At 36.9% G+C, this 15,481-nt stretch overlaps 1 protein-coding gene across 3 annotated transcripts in view; it reads left to right on the top strand.

Annotated features, from left to right (window-relative positions):
• LOC149909245 (uncharacterized) overlaps positions 1-15,481 on the top strand; it is a 195,812-nt gene that overhangs the window by 116,664 nt on the left and 63,667 nt on the right. For all 3 annotated transcript variants that reach the window (XM_090101467.1, XM_090101468.1, XM_090101469.1), the window contains one exon: positions 13,404-13,463. In XM_090101467.1, the coding sequence (XP_089957593.1) occupies positions 13,404-13,463 (60 nt within the window). The remainder of the gene's footprint in view (positions 1-13,403; positions 13,464-15,481) is intronic.

Raw genomic sequence — 15,481 nt, forward strand, 5'->3', positions numbered from 1 at the left:
GAATTGTCCTATCTGTAAGTATGGCACGGTCGTAATATAGTTTATAATGATCATTTTCTAGGACAGTTTCAGGTGTGTATTTGTAGTATGGTGTGTTTGTGTTGTGTATGAGTTTGTATTTGATTGCAAGTTTTTGATGAATGATATTGCTTACCTGATTATGTCTGTGAGTGTAGTCTGTTTGTGTTAGTGTTGTGCATGCTCCCGTAATGTGCTGTATGGTTTCTGATTGAGTGTTGCATTTGCGGCATTTATCATTTGCTATTGTAGGGTCTTTGATGATATATTTTCGGTAATTTCTTGTGTTGATTATCTGGTCCTGAATTGCTATCATGAATCCTTCGGTTTCCGGGAAAAGATTGCCTATTTTAAGCCATTTATTTGATGCTATTGTATCTATGTGTGGTTGTGCCAGGTCATGAGGGTGTCGTCCATGTAAGACTTTTTTTCGCCAATCTTCGATTTTTCCTTTAGTAGGATCTGCATCTATATTTGGTATATCTGTGTTTTCAATTAAGTTAAGTGGTGTGTATTTATGATCGTGTTGGAGAATGGTCTGGTGTATGCTACTGGTGCGGGATTTAGATTGGAAAAATATTTTTAGTTTGGATATTTGTTTCTTCCAGAGATGTCGGATATCTATTAAGCCCCTGCCTCCATATTCTCTTTTGATAGTAAGCCTTTCTATTGCAGATTTAGGATGTAAGTTGTTATATTTTGTAAGTATCGTTCGCGTATTACGTTCTATTGTTTCTATATTAGTTTTACTCCACTTAATTATTCCAAATGAATATGTCAATATCGGTATTGCGTACGTGTTAATGGATTTTATTAAAGCCTTGCCTGAAAGTTGTGTTTTACAAAGTAAACTTAATCTCTTTTTATATTCTGTAATTAAAGTCTTTTTAATAGTTGAGTGGTCTAGTCCTTTTAATTGCTTATATCCTAAATATTTATAGAGGTCAGTGGGTTCAATTGCTGCTATTGTTTCTCCGTTTTCAATTTCATAGTCTCCAGGGCGGACTTTACCTTTTATTATATGTAATGTCTTACACTTATCTAAACCGAATTCCATTTTAATATCTTTACTAAATCGAGCCGTAATATCTACAAGTTTTTTCATATCTCTGTCGGATTTTGCATAAAGTTTAATGTCGTCCATGTATATAAGGTGCGATATAACAGTTTCTTCTACGTTTCGTTTGAAGTAATAACCAGCTTTAGAACTTTGTAGTAGATGTGATAACGGATTTAAAGCTAGGCAGAACCACATGGGACTCAAGGAATCACCTTGGTATATACCTTTTCTAATAAATATTTCTCTAGTGGAAATATTAATGTGATGTGTGCTGAGATGAAGTGTGGTCTTCCATTGTGTCATTATGTTCTGTAAGAAATCTACCAGTTTTGAGTTTACTTTATATATTTTTAGTATTTGTATTAACCAGGTGTGCGGAATACTGTCAAAAGCTTTTTTGTAATCGATATATGTACAGTGTAAGTTTCTATTTTTTGTGGTTGCATGTTTATGTATTGTAGAATCTATAATAAGCTGTTCCTTACATCCCATGTGACCCCGCCTACAGCCTTTCTGCTCTTCTGCTATAATGTTGTAGCGTTCGATATGCGAATTAATTTTTACTGTAATAGCTGATGTCAATATTTTATAAATTGTTGGTAAACAGGTGATAGGTCTGTACTGAGAAGGTAACGGGGAATAGTCTGTTTTCGGGAGCATATATGTTATTCCAGTTGCAATAAATTCGGGTATATTCTGATATCCTTTTATAATATCACTTAAATTTTTAGCTAATGATTTGTGCAAGACGATAAGTTTTTTATACCAGTAATTATGAATTCTATCTACACCAGGTGACTTCCAATTGTGTAATCTAGCTGTTATGTTTCTAATTTCGGATTCAGTAATTTCGACAAACTCCATTTCTTCTATTGAACTCCACTTTTCTGTTTCTTCAGTTATCCAATCAGCTTTGTCATTATGTTCCACTTGCTGCTCCCAAATACCCGCCCAAAAATCTTCTAACTGTTGTACTGTGGGTATATTTTGATTATCTTCTCTGTGTATACCTGTTATCGGCTTCTGCAAGTTTCTATAAAATTGTTTTTCATTTGTTGCAAACATCTTATTGTCATTCTTTCTCTGTTGTGCTTTTTTATATCTTTTTAATCTATGAACTTTAAGTGCTAGCTTTTGTTTAAGAGTATCTAAGAATTCTTCTGGTTTTTTATTATTGTTTTCATGTCTGGTATGTGTGAGTCTTGTTTTAAATATAGCTTCTACTTTTTTAACTAATTTTTTAGACCTATTATTATTTATATATTGTGTAAGGCGGCCACAATCTGCTCTTAACTTTTCAATATCCTTTTCTAGTCTTATTTCCCAGGGAGGTTTCCTATAATTTTTTGATTTGGGGTCCTGGCGGTTATTGATAATTTTATAGTTTAGTTTCTGTGATATTACTAGAGCTGTGCAATATATAATTGTATGGATATCTTTTAATTGTAACTCATCATTAATGAACTGTCCCAGTATCTGGCTGTTAAATATTTTTACAAGTTGATCAAGTTGAGGACTATATCTTAGTTTAGGCAGTTTTGGTCTTACTGTTGGGTCTATTTCAGAATATTGCATTTGTACTTCTCTAAATTTGTCGTATAAATCTTGAACGAGTTCATTTTCTGTCATATTATTGTTATCTGTTCGAATTACGGTGTCGTTTTCTAATGTAAGTGTTGTGCTTTCTGTTTGTGTAAATATATGTGAAGATTGTGTGCGTGATTGAGATAGCAGGTAAGTAGATAATATCATATTGTCCGTCGGGGTGTATATTGGTGCGATCGGTTCATTACTTTCTGTGTTTTGAATTTCTGTTTGTAGTTTGTCTTGTACTTCTTCTTTTAATCGGTTCAGCGTCTCTTGGTCCAGTAGTTTATTTCTTACTATAGTTCTCCTTTGATCAGAAATTCTTTGCTCTGACACGTTTATTTCTGGGTATTCTTGTGTGAAAAGTTCATGAAGTTGTTTCCTATATATAGTAAAATCTGTTTCTAATTTAGTTATATAGTAGTAAGTGCGCATGATAAATATGTTTACATCTTTGCTCCATCTCATGCGCACTCTTGGTTTTCCAGCTTTGGTGGACGCAGGTAAGAAGGCGTTAGCCTCCCGCGCAACATCCAAAGTCGGTGTGGGGGAACACGGATTTAAACTAGTAGTAGATGGTGACGACGATGCGGAAGGTGTGTATGATATTGTGCTTGGGCTATATGGTTCTTCTGGGGTATTCGTTCTGTCAGTCGGTGCGTCATTTTCGTCGTAGTGTTCGGCTGTAGTATTTTTATCGGTAGAAGCCCGCCTGCTCAGCTCCTCACCGCTGACGGTTATTATTATTATTATTATGCACACATATTATTATTATTTCTCACCGCTTATTATTATTCTCCTCACCGCTTATTATTATTATTATTATGCACACATATTATTATTATTTCTGTACATAATTAGGTAAATTTTTCTTGAGTTTTTGCAATGAAAAAAATGGCAACGCTAATGGAACTTATTGAGTTTCCTTCTAGAACGTGTCCTCTCGCGGCTTTTTTTTATTAATATTTCCTTCTTAACATCAAAATTCTCATTCAAATTTGTAGAGCATTACTTAAATGGCATAGAAAGAATGAGATCTGAAAGCATTGTCTACAAATAACTGACGGGGATAGTTTTTCACATTTGCAATTAAACCTAAATAAAAAATAATATGTAAAAATAAAAAGATTTATTTAGATCAGATTGTGTTGTTGATAAAAGTTAAAATTACCAGAAATACTAATTATTTTCTGAAATCACGAAAATAAATTGCATCAAAGCGTTATAATTAAACATAATTGTGCATTTTTTGTCTTTCTCTGTCTTAGTAAACATGATATTAATATTTAAAGGGGAATATTCACACTTTACAAGGATTTTGTTTTAAATATATATTAGACTAGATTTCCGCCCGCGGCTTCGCCCGCGTTTTCAAAGGAAAACCCGCTTAGTTCCCGTTTCCGTGGGATTTCCGGGATAAAACCTATCCTATGTGTTAATCCAAGTTACCCTCTATATGTGTGCTAAATTTCATTGTAATCGGTTCAGTAGTTTTTACGTGAAAGAGTAACAAACATCCATACATCCATATACATACTTACAAACTTTCGCCTTTATAATAGTATTAAGATTAAGATAAATAATTGAGTAGGTGCGTCAACTTGAAGTACCTAAAGAAAAAACAATGTCATCAATTATTATGAGGCGTCAAATAGCTTATTAAAATTATATAGGTACGAATAATTTGATTCAAACGAAGGATGCTTACGACATCAGTTGAAAATTGTCTATTATAGTACAATTACCTGTAAATTTGATATAATTTGGTAATAATTTATACCTCACAATGCTCAACGCAGGTACCTACCTCCCGTGCATTATAGGAAATCATTTCGCGGTAATAAAATATATATATTTTGCTTCGTAAAAGTTACGAAAATGTACTTTTAACAGTTACATTATACTGAGTTAGTGCTAGAAAAATGAGTGTAGTCGAGGAAATCTAACGATGAATTCTGCGTCTATTTCATTTTCAAAGAATCCTCATTAAAACAATTAATTACCCTACGAAACGCGATAGTTATTTCGTGCACAGATAAAATCGCAGCTGAGTTATTTCGCAAAAACGAGAAATGATTTGAATAATAGAATCCTGTAATTGAATACGTTAATCAGCAATCATTCGGCCGCGGCAGCAGCGCAGGCGTAGGCGCAGCTTTTTGCCGCTCGCCTCGTGCTGGGTGACGCGCGCTGTGCGGGAGATGCCGCGGATCGCTAGTTTCTCACCGGTGGCATCAGGTTTGCGGCTGGGAACGCATCTGCATACCTCGCCCGAGCGCTGATACAACCATTCCTCTTCGCATTCGGATTCCTCGCAGCAAAAACCCCATTCTAGTTAGTTTTTCGCTCTGAACGCGGCAGCACACATCCGCCGTGATTGCCGCGCGCTCCTTGTGTCTCTACAGCTAGGAAATAGCTCATCTTAAAAGACATTTATGGACGTAATGTAAAGTTATTCATGTCTTCATTTTTAAGCTCGGTTGCAAGCTGCAGCCCGCAGCGCTAATTGCCATATTATGGTCTTTTACTTCATGATCATTAGTTATTCCTTTATCTTAATATTTTTAACTTCCTCTACTTAGTACCTTAACCAAGACAGATATTTCGTATGTGCAATAGCATTACCTATATCTTAATTGTAAATATTATTTACATATAATATGTACATCAGTTTGTCACGCATTCCGATATTTTTATTTGTAAATCTTAAAATATTTATTCGAACGATAAAAGTTTTCAGAAAGGGTTTAGTTTTAAGTTTGATCCAAGACGCATCGTAATCAAGTTCAAACTTCAGAGCTTTATTCTGCTAAAGTAGATAACTAGATAGCTTATCGTTTGAGAGGCAGGCATATTCGGTACTCTGGTCTCTGAGAGTTTCCTCGAACTAAGCAGTCTGTGTATATTGTCCATGTGTGAACTTGTGCCCATTACGGTGTCATCGATTTTCGTATATAGGGCGAGTTACGTACGCCGACGTCATGTGCGAAGGTCTGCGTGACCCCGAGAGGGGGGGCGGGCTCCGGGGGGAGGGGGGGTGAGACACAATTAACCACCCGCGGTCAATCACCCCGCGCGTCTCGCACGAGAGGTGTGTAAATGTTGCTATTTACTATTTTCATTCGACCCGCCGCTGGAACATGACAATCGATAGCCACTTGACGTGTAGCAACAGTATGATTTTGATTAGTTCAATTAATTAGACTCATTATCTGACCCGATGTCGCGGGAGAGTGAAGTAGCGCATATTTAGTGTTAACTGCTAAAATAATGTACAAAATTTGTAAAATCATAATATTATATTCATACGTTTCATCTCATTATTTTAAAAGGTTGTACGTTACGTATTATCTGTAACTGTAACATTAGACGGACTTAAGATCGTTCGAAATATCTCAATAGATATACAACAACGTAAGCTTGAAACTGAAGCAAATGATTTATAGGATCAGTTAAAAATATTTTCTCAATAATCAAAGAGCGTGAACAAAAAGCCACGTTAAGTCCTTTCTGAAAAATAGTTCACTAGATATTGTTAAATTATCGATGGAATGAATAAAGCTTTTTGTCACTTGTCCGTGATCAATTTTATGAATGTGGCTCCAACGATATATCATGCGCTAGTCTTTCTAAGGTATTTGAAAATATGAAAATATTTATCACATTTTGGACAGCATGAGACAACAGAATTAATAAAGAGCCGTGTAACTCATTAACAAACAATTTTATACTGGTATGTATTATAATTCGGTCGGTGGTGTTTGTTCGCCGGTTATAGAGACGCGTGTGTTTGGGGTAAATGGAGCCATTCATTATGTCCAATTTATGTACGATAAATTTAATTAATTATTGGAGTTTGTCTTGCTTTACTTATCTTGTTCCATTTAACTGGTTTAACACATTTAACAAGATAAAAAGTAAAACAACTAAAACCCAACTACGACAAAAAACGACGCTGAAAAAGTATAAAACAAAAGTTAAATTGATGAACTAATAAAGAAGCTATGAACGAAAAGATGTGAATTATATGCAATCAGCCCATGAATACAGGTAAAGTCACAAGGAAATGCTAGTAATATATATATATTCAAAATGTGCAAGTAAAAAGCTTTCAAATGATACCAAACACAGCATATTTATCTTAACTTTATTTTTTTACTCTGTATGTTTTGTCCACTAGAGGGCGCCACATTAGATTTTGTGAAACCCCATATAGCCTATAACCAGCGGACAATTAAGACGCTTCTAATGATATGTCATTTGTCGAATTCTGATAAGTAGTTTAGAAGTTACGAGGGAACAGATGAACATACATACATACATACATACATATATACATACATACATACATACATACATACATACATAGCCCGTCAAAATCATAACCCTCCTTTTGCTTTGCCGTAGTCGGGTAAAAACTGAAAATGTCTTAATTAATTCTTAGCCAAATATACCTAACTTGAGTTTTATATTAAATCAGAATCAAATTAACATTATTCTATAAACCTTTAAAATATGAAACTAACATCTACATATATCCATTACATAAATTCTAATAGTTTATTTTAAACGTTTAAACAGAGTTTAATTTGAATTCTCAAAAATTTAATTTATTTCAAACCTGGACTGGACTTGGTATTAATAATTTTGTTCAGTTAGTTTTTTGATGCCATTTTATCATATTGCTACACTAGACTTTTAATGTGTTTTTTATATAATTACATTAAAAAATAACGGTAAAAGTTAACTTAAATATACTTTGCTCGGATTTGTATTGCACGCCTCATAAGCGAAGCGTTGAGGTGGGTACTACTGTCACTTCGCGCAAAACATCTGATTTTTCAAACTTAAAATGTCTTTTTGTATCATACATTGCACTTGTAAGATAATACATACACACACATATTAAGAAAAAACACTATTTTTAACGTTCATGATATTTTTGATGTCATTTTTGTTATTTAAACTAGTTAAAAAACAGTTTAAAAAAGTTCTGTCTTGGACGTCCGTGTGTCTGTATGTGCGGATCCTTTTTCTTGTTAACACGATAGCGACCGAAATACTTTACTAATCGAGTCTTTTTTTTTCTCTTACGCTTGAGTATGCTCAGGAATAGAACCCTTTCATTTTTCAGGGTCTGATTCGATGTGGTTTAATTGTTATTAAATAAACAAAAATAATAATAAATAAATATTTCTTAAAAAAAATTATGAGGCGTGCACTTTTGGATTTTCCAAATTATTTCATAATATTTTCACTAATTTATAATACTTTTTATTTATTTGTGTTCATATATTGCATTTGTGTTGCGTTACGCATTGTGTTGCGAATAATTTGATTGTGTTTGTATGATAAAGTACATAGACTTATTTAATTATTTGGAGGCTTGTAAATACCGTATAGGTGTAGTTACGGACATTTCATGAATTTGCGTAAACTCTTGTAGTTCATATTTTCGTGTTTACGGGTTGGATCAAATAGTGAGTTTTCCGTTATAGGAACATTTCGCGAATTTTCGTCTTATCTTAAATACCTAATAATTACATAGTTCTTATTGCAAAATGGAACATCATTTAAAAACTCTCACTATGCAAAAGAAAGTATATAGAGTCTCAGCTATGTACCGTTCGCCAAAGGAAGCAAAAAGTGTGTATTAATTAGTATCGCAGATATGAATAACGCGTATCAGCTTATCCGGAATTAGCATACAGCGGCGGTGCGGGCTGCCCGCTGCCGGCGCGGGCTGCGACGCTTTCTGCGCGGGAATGCACCGCGCGTTACGCGTACCTTTCTAGTGCATTCATTATCATACAAATCTCATGCGCTTTATTATTTACTTCAACCTGTCTTTCATTTAAATAATCGTTTACCGTTTCGACTTAACGATGCTCGATGGTATGGAGCCTCGAACGATTCGAATGCAGTCTACTTTCTAACTTTACTTGAATTTTCCGTTCAGTGATTCTGTAATTTTCCGTCATCAGCGCCGCAATATATTTCCAAAATATTTCGTTTAGTGTATTACTAACAAATTGCGAAATTTGTTTTTTAATGGTTTTTTAAATATTTATGTCGATTCTTCCGCTTGAAATTGATCTTTTTAATGTAATCTTAACGAGGTTGACTTTTAGGGTCCGAGCGAAAAGTAAGGACATTTCCCTTATCAGGCGAAACATAATGTATGGGTTTAGCATGAAATAAACCGACCGGTCAGGCCGAAAGCCCGGGCGCAATATATCCTCGGTCCCGCCGGGAGAGAGGGTGGAAGTTTAAACCTTTCCATCTTGCCCTTTGTGACATCCGATGATCTCTTCTCTGTTTACAGCCCGGCTAGCGCATAATTCAGGACGAGGCCGCATCGCCCTTTACGAAATAATAAGTAAAGTAAAAGGTTCGGGAACGGAAACAAAAGCGGGCAATCGCGGAATGCGCGATCAGAAGCACATTTCGTTTAAAGTAAACGGAGGTCGAGGGGCGCCCTAATAGAATTGTTGCCTCACTTCAAAGGAATAAGTAATCGTCCTGGAGAATTCTCATTCGCCCGTAATCGGAACCGAAAGATAGCATCGTATTAAAGGATAGGGAAATAAACGGGCGAGGGTGGCGTTCAGCGGCCATCGCTCAGGGCCTGCGATGAATCGCGTTGCGTGAAATAGTGCGGCCGGCGCCCCGGGACCGCTAAATCCAAACAACGGGTGGAATTTAAATCCCATTAAGGCATTTATGATTCGTGCGGCGGCGCCGTGCGCACGGCTGCTCGGGACGGAAATTGGCAAGCGGGCCCGGCCGCCGCCCGCCCGGCAGCCCGGCCACCACGCGCGGCGGGTAATGAAGCGTGTGCCAACAGACATTACCAGCGCTTTGTTTGACGCTGCTTACGTGCTTCGCCGCTGTAACTACATCAACCAAACGTCGCAAATTGACTAGGTATCTGAAATCCGGCTTCAGTAGGGAGACCGTTGCGATTTTCGTTAGTAGTACCATTATTTTATGTATGTGAATGCGCAGAAACTCTTCAATATTTTCTTTTAAGTCATAAGGAAAAATAAACTAATGTCTCATCTATCTGCAGCGTCAACATTCCACAGCTGTGACTAGCTGATGAATCTAAATAGGAGCCTCCGGTAGCCGATTTAATCCCGACAATATATTGTCAATGTAATTTATCACGAGTAAAGCTACTTCTATGAGAATTTCACTAAATGCTATTGAGAAGTTTTAAGATCCCAAATCAAAAAGGGTACGCCTTATTGATTTCTTCAAATTATTTAGTATCTTCCACACACACTCATACACGACCCCATTCATAAAGCAAATAAAGCATTCGTATGTTGAATGAATGCTATCATCGGTATGCACTAGTTCATAAAAGTATGAGATATGAATCGAGTAACATCGTGTATCACCCCGCGCTATCGGCATTCAAATTATAAGTGCAAGCGTCGTGTGTGTTTAGCTGCGAAGGCCATGATTACGTGCAATAAAACAATTCGTTATTGTGCTCGTCCCGTTCGAGCAGCCCGGGTGCCGGGTGCCCGGTTGCGGGGCCCGGCAGCGCGGGTGCGCGGGCGCGGCGCCACAGGTGCGGACGGCGCGGCGATAGCATCTCCCCCGCCGGGACCTTCCCCAGACGACTTGTTTATCCTCGTGTCGTTCACTTTTTGCCCATATTTATAACGGTATAATCTATTAACCCTAATAGGGCTCATTCCTAAGGAAATGGAGTAAAGTGTTGTTTATAAATGCCATTGTAGAGCCGTTCGCTTTAGTATGTTTGCTGGGGTTAGATGGGGTGCCAATGACATACGACTGTATCGATATTCACACATATTTATGAGGTGTAAACCATGTGTGTTGGTTTCAAACAAGCGTTGTCTGTTATCTATTCTAAAAAGAAACCAGTATAATGGTAGAGTTTTTAAAATATGTAGATTTATCATTTTGCTAAAAAATATATTCAAGGTGTACGAGACAAAAAACCTCGTTGAATTCTTTTGTATTTATCAAACACTCGGTTCAAGATTTTGAGATTTAAATAGTTTTTTTAACATCACAGCTATTCAAAAAATACCATTTACCGTTTCCGCGTGTCATTCTAATTATATTTTGTAAATCAAGCTGTAGGATACGAAAATAATTTAAAGCTATTCACAGTTACATGACGTTCGGTGGAGCTTTGCTCGGCAACAATAATCGTGCGATCTAGATGCGTATCGCGGGTATCAGTTGCGGACAAACCCGCGGCGCGCGCTTGTCACGCGTCGCCGAGCGTGACCGTGACCGTGACCACTGACCACTGACCATCCACTGATATCCATAAACTATCTTACGCACGTAGGTACTTGTCAAGTCTATGGGACTGAACTAATCGACAGTAGCGCCTCAAAGATATTCAATATTTGCTAATATTAATAAATCAAATGCCGGCCGATATTAATTTACGTCTAATTTGGAGCATTAATCCTTATTTTATTAGACACTTAACATGGTATAAACTTTTTATTGTTATTAATTTATTACATTTTATTATGAATGTGTCTAATAAATCTTGTAAAAAGTGCTGTTTCTTAGCATTATTTATATTTATTGTATAGGTATCTTTCAATTTTACAAACAAATAAGAATACCTACAAGTAGTAGTAGTAGTAGTAGTTGTAGTAGTTGTAGTAGTTGTACAAGCATCTGATAAAGATACAAGAACAAATGTATAGTTTAATTTATCAATAATTCGTGATCCTTTTTGGCAAGGAAAAGAAACAACATTTTAAAAATAGTTTAAATTTATCACCCGGCTGATTACACTTATGAACTGACACAAAAAAGCGATATTTTAAGCTTAGAAGAGCGGTTGAGTGCAATTCGCTCTAGGTACGTAGCTTGCTGTTACTAGCTAAAGTGAGCTCCATTCCAGTCCGAGCCTCACGCAATCAATATTTTATATCTGATTGAGTTGTGAAATAAAACACTTTGGTGTAGATTTAACATGCAATTCGTTAGTTATTAACCCGACGCTCTATCGCGAACGTGTTGCTGGGAAAGCATGACATGCGACATGATAATATACCCAATGTTTATGAATAATGTTGTCTAAAATCTATTAAACAAGTGTACGACAATAAATTATACATGAAATGAAATAGTTATGTGCTAATTCTATGCATAAACGTTAAATTGAAGGTAAGACATTCATAAAAAGTAGTGTATCTACGGTGTAAGTTCCGAGGGCACTGAAAAAAAAAATTGTTCGGAAAAATTATAGCAATGTTCAATACGGCTTTTTTGTCAATGTTTTGTGTAAATATATGTGTTATTTCACATTAAAGTACGGATTTGCAACGGAAAGCATTCGATTTCCTAAAGATTTAACTGGAAATAATACAGAGAAAGATAAAATTAGAGAATACCTCGCATAAAATACAACACACTTCAACAATCTTACACGTGATATAATACGAGCTCATTTAAAACATATGACTAAACAAACAAACAGCAACCGGCAGCTCATCCGCAGCTATTGAACAATAAGCTGCAAGCTGGTCGAGCCGCTCGGCAGCGACCCGTCACCCGATCCACGCGACAGATAGCTCGCAAAAACGCGCAACGGGCCTGTGACGTCACCGGCCATTTAGCGGCCGATACATTAAACGCTTTACATTAACAAACATCACTATTATTGTATGTCGTAATGACTAGTTTGCGGCATGCTCTCCGACGGACCGCTCGAGCGATAAGGTAATTTGGGAAACCCAATATTATTCGATCTGAGTATCGGCTGGTTAATAGGAACCTCTCGATAACAACGCGCTCTGCTCTGCGCCGGGGAGTAAGTTTAGCCTTACATTGTCATATTTGTTTGTTTACTTTTAAGATACTATTGGGTCTATATTATTCTTGTGTATTTATAATATGTTGAAAATGTTGCATGTGTCCAAATATGGCCTGATGTTGTGTTTACTTTAACTATAGATGTGCATGTCTTATTCTAGTTTTTTGCAATCATTGTTCGATTCAAATAATTGCTTCAACTTCTCATAACGTGAGGTACAGGTGTATTCCCCATTATCCTCTGGTCTTTTCACAGATAAAGTAAATTAAAGTGGAATACAATAAGGAACGGTCATAATATTGGGAGATATTTCAAACGATTTATCATTTATATTACAAGTAAGATAAGAAGTAGGCTTCAAATGCAAGTTATCTCGGAGATGATTTGCAGTAAAGCAGCACGAAGCAGCAGAAAGAAGATTGATGTTATCTTTTTAGAAATTATAAAGCCTCTACCCGTGCAGGAAGCAGTTCACTAATGAATAAAAACGTTGTGTTTTCCTAGAGTCCATCCAAATGTTTTTATACGTGTATTATGTCATCATACATTAACTACTTGGTATTTTGACATGGTTTCAAATTTGTAGTTACCTTGATCTTTGTTACATTTCTACATCATGTTGAACTTATTGTACTTTGCTCGGGGCTGCACTCACACTGGGGTCGGTTGTTGTTAATTATACGTATTATATATTTATTTATACGTCTAGACTAAGAATAAGTTACAGAGAGCTAATGCAAATATAATTTAACAAGCTCTACTTATAATTAATTGAAACACGTTTTCTAGAGTGTTTTATGTAGATTTTTGGTTTTTGCCGGCTGTTTTTGTTTTAGTCTAGTCTCATTATCAAAAATATTTCAAGACGCAATGAATGTATATTTTGCAATTAATATAGTATCGTTGTTGCAGTGTCGGGCCGCGGTGACGTCAGTGGCTTCTTCAACACTCAGATGGTGCTCGACCTTAACGGTGAGTGAATACAGTCCATTTTGGAATAACTTTACTATCGCATCTACATATTGCGCTATTTTGCTTATTTTATCTGTTTATTGTTTTGAATATTCAAGCATTCGCTGACATGAGATAAGTGTTTAAAGAACATGGTGTCTTTTTAGCGGCCAATATGATATAATAAAGTTATGGGCATTCGCGTGACGTACCTAGACATTAAAGATGTCAGTTACATCTTTTAGACTACCTCAAGTCGTGATGTTGTTCCCTGTATCGCTACCGTGCCCAACACATCGCGTTAACAATGAAATCACAATTACAATGCACCGCGGAGCTTCCTTCATTAGAATATGACGCTAGCGCGGTCCCCAAATTGCCTAATTAATTTTTTGTGAGCGCCAGCGCTGCAGCACCGCTTCCTGCGCCCGCGCCCAGCTGCGTACCGAGAACCACCGGCACTAATTCCTCCACTTCTTATTGTGTGAACGGGAAAAACAAATTCGACGACGTCCAGTTCAATGAATCGAGCCGGCCGAGAGAGACAAAACGATTTAATTGAATTAATTCAAATGCAGCCCTTTTTGCCGCGCGGGAGCACCGAAACATTTCTAATTCTCATCTAGGTGGGTTTTTGTGCGCGTTAATTACGGGATGAATGGGTCGGAGGAAGCTTTCGGCGCAGACGCCGCTCTTTTTGCGGCCGCTTCGCGGAACTCTAACATCGATCGCTTTCCAAACGGTCCGTTCGAACAGAACCGTCGAGGCGAGGCCGATTCAAATTTGGGACATATTACACGGTGACACATTTCAATCAGAGAAACGGCATTTCCACGTACTGCGCTGACGAAGCGCGTTCACGTTTCTGTTTATTTCCTATTGAAAGAAACTCAGTACATTCATTTAATAAATTCCAGTGATTTAAATAGCAATATCTATTTCGTGGACAATCTGCAAAAAGCGTAAACGTGATGGAACCACGCTTCGGACCATCACTGATGAGATTCATTACGCTCTAACGAGTGAATAATTTGGTTGGTTCCGAATAGATTCGCGGCGAAGCGGTGACACCGGGGCTGCACGGGCCAGCTACCGGCCGTTCCGAGCGTCGAGTTACGTTGCCTTAGGTTACTGTAAACAAAAACTTTTGCCCCGACTATGCAGTTAATAGTAAATACCCATGGTAAATACTAAAGGTTTTATATGTGTAGGCGGTAAGGTAGGCGGTGATCTCTAGTCATCCTTCGGAAGAATTATTTTTAAAATGTCACAGCTATTTCTATCGCAATTCGATTTATTATAAAAATGCGGGAAAGGATCGATATTGAAATAAATTACATTAAAGTCACAATATTATTAGTGGCACCTATGTCAAATCCCCGCATCTCGCAGCCCGCAGCTCGCAGCTCGCGACCCGCAGCGGCCGCAGCGCAGTACCGTTGCGACTGGCTGCATAATGTCAGTAGCTGTCGCCTTTTGCGTCCGCCTATGATTACCATTGAAAGCCGACGTATAAGGCTCGACTCTATTCAATAATCTACATATCGAGCTCCCGATAAGCAGTTTGTTATACGAGACACTATTTTATGTACCGGCTCATGTCTAGTCAACGCAACTCAATGTAAATGGGTCAATATAGCTTTTAGGGGTCCGCAGGCTCTAGTTAAAATAGCATTCGGTTACAATACTGCTATCCGAATCGGTGGTAAATGTTAAAAATATGTAATGACGATTCGAAAGTTTTTCTAAAAGAAGTCTAATTGAATAAATATACATGTTTGAGTTTGAGTTTGAGTTATGCCTATCTGAGCTCATTAAAACTTAATTTAACCAAATTTTTTAAATATTTATATATTGTTTGTATAAGGCTACTTTACAATTGAAAAACCGTTTAATCATAAAACATTTGAATTCTACTTATATTTCAATTCAATAGATTAAAATAAAGCCTATGATACATTCATATATTTTTTATCTATGTGTCATATTGTCATTATCCCCAATACAAATCAATGCAGGGGCATTAAATAAATACCTAT

Source organism: Colias eurytheme, chromosome 4 (genome assembly GCF_061535395.1).
Source record: "Colias eurytheme isolate Ceu_HAF_F1 chromosome 4, ilColEury1 Martin Lab GWU primary, whole genome shotgun sequence".
NCBI classification, from domain to species: Eukaryota; Metazoa; Arthropoda; class Insecta; order Lepidoptera; family Pieridae; genus Colias; species Colias eurytheme.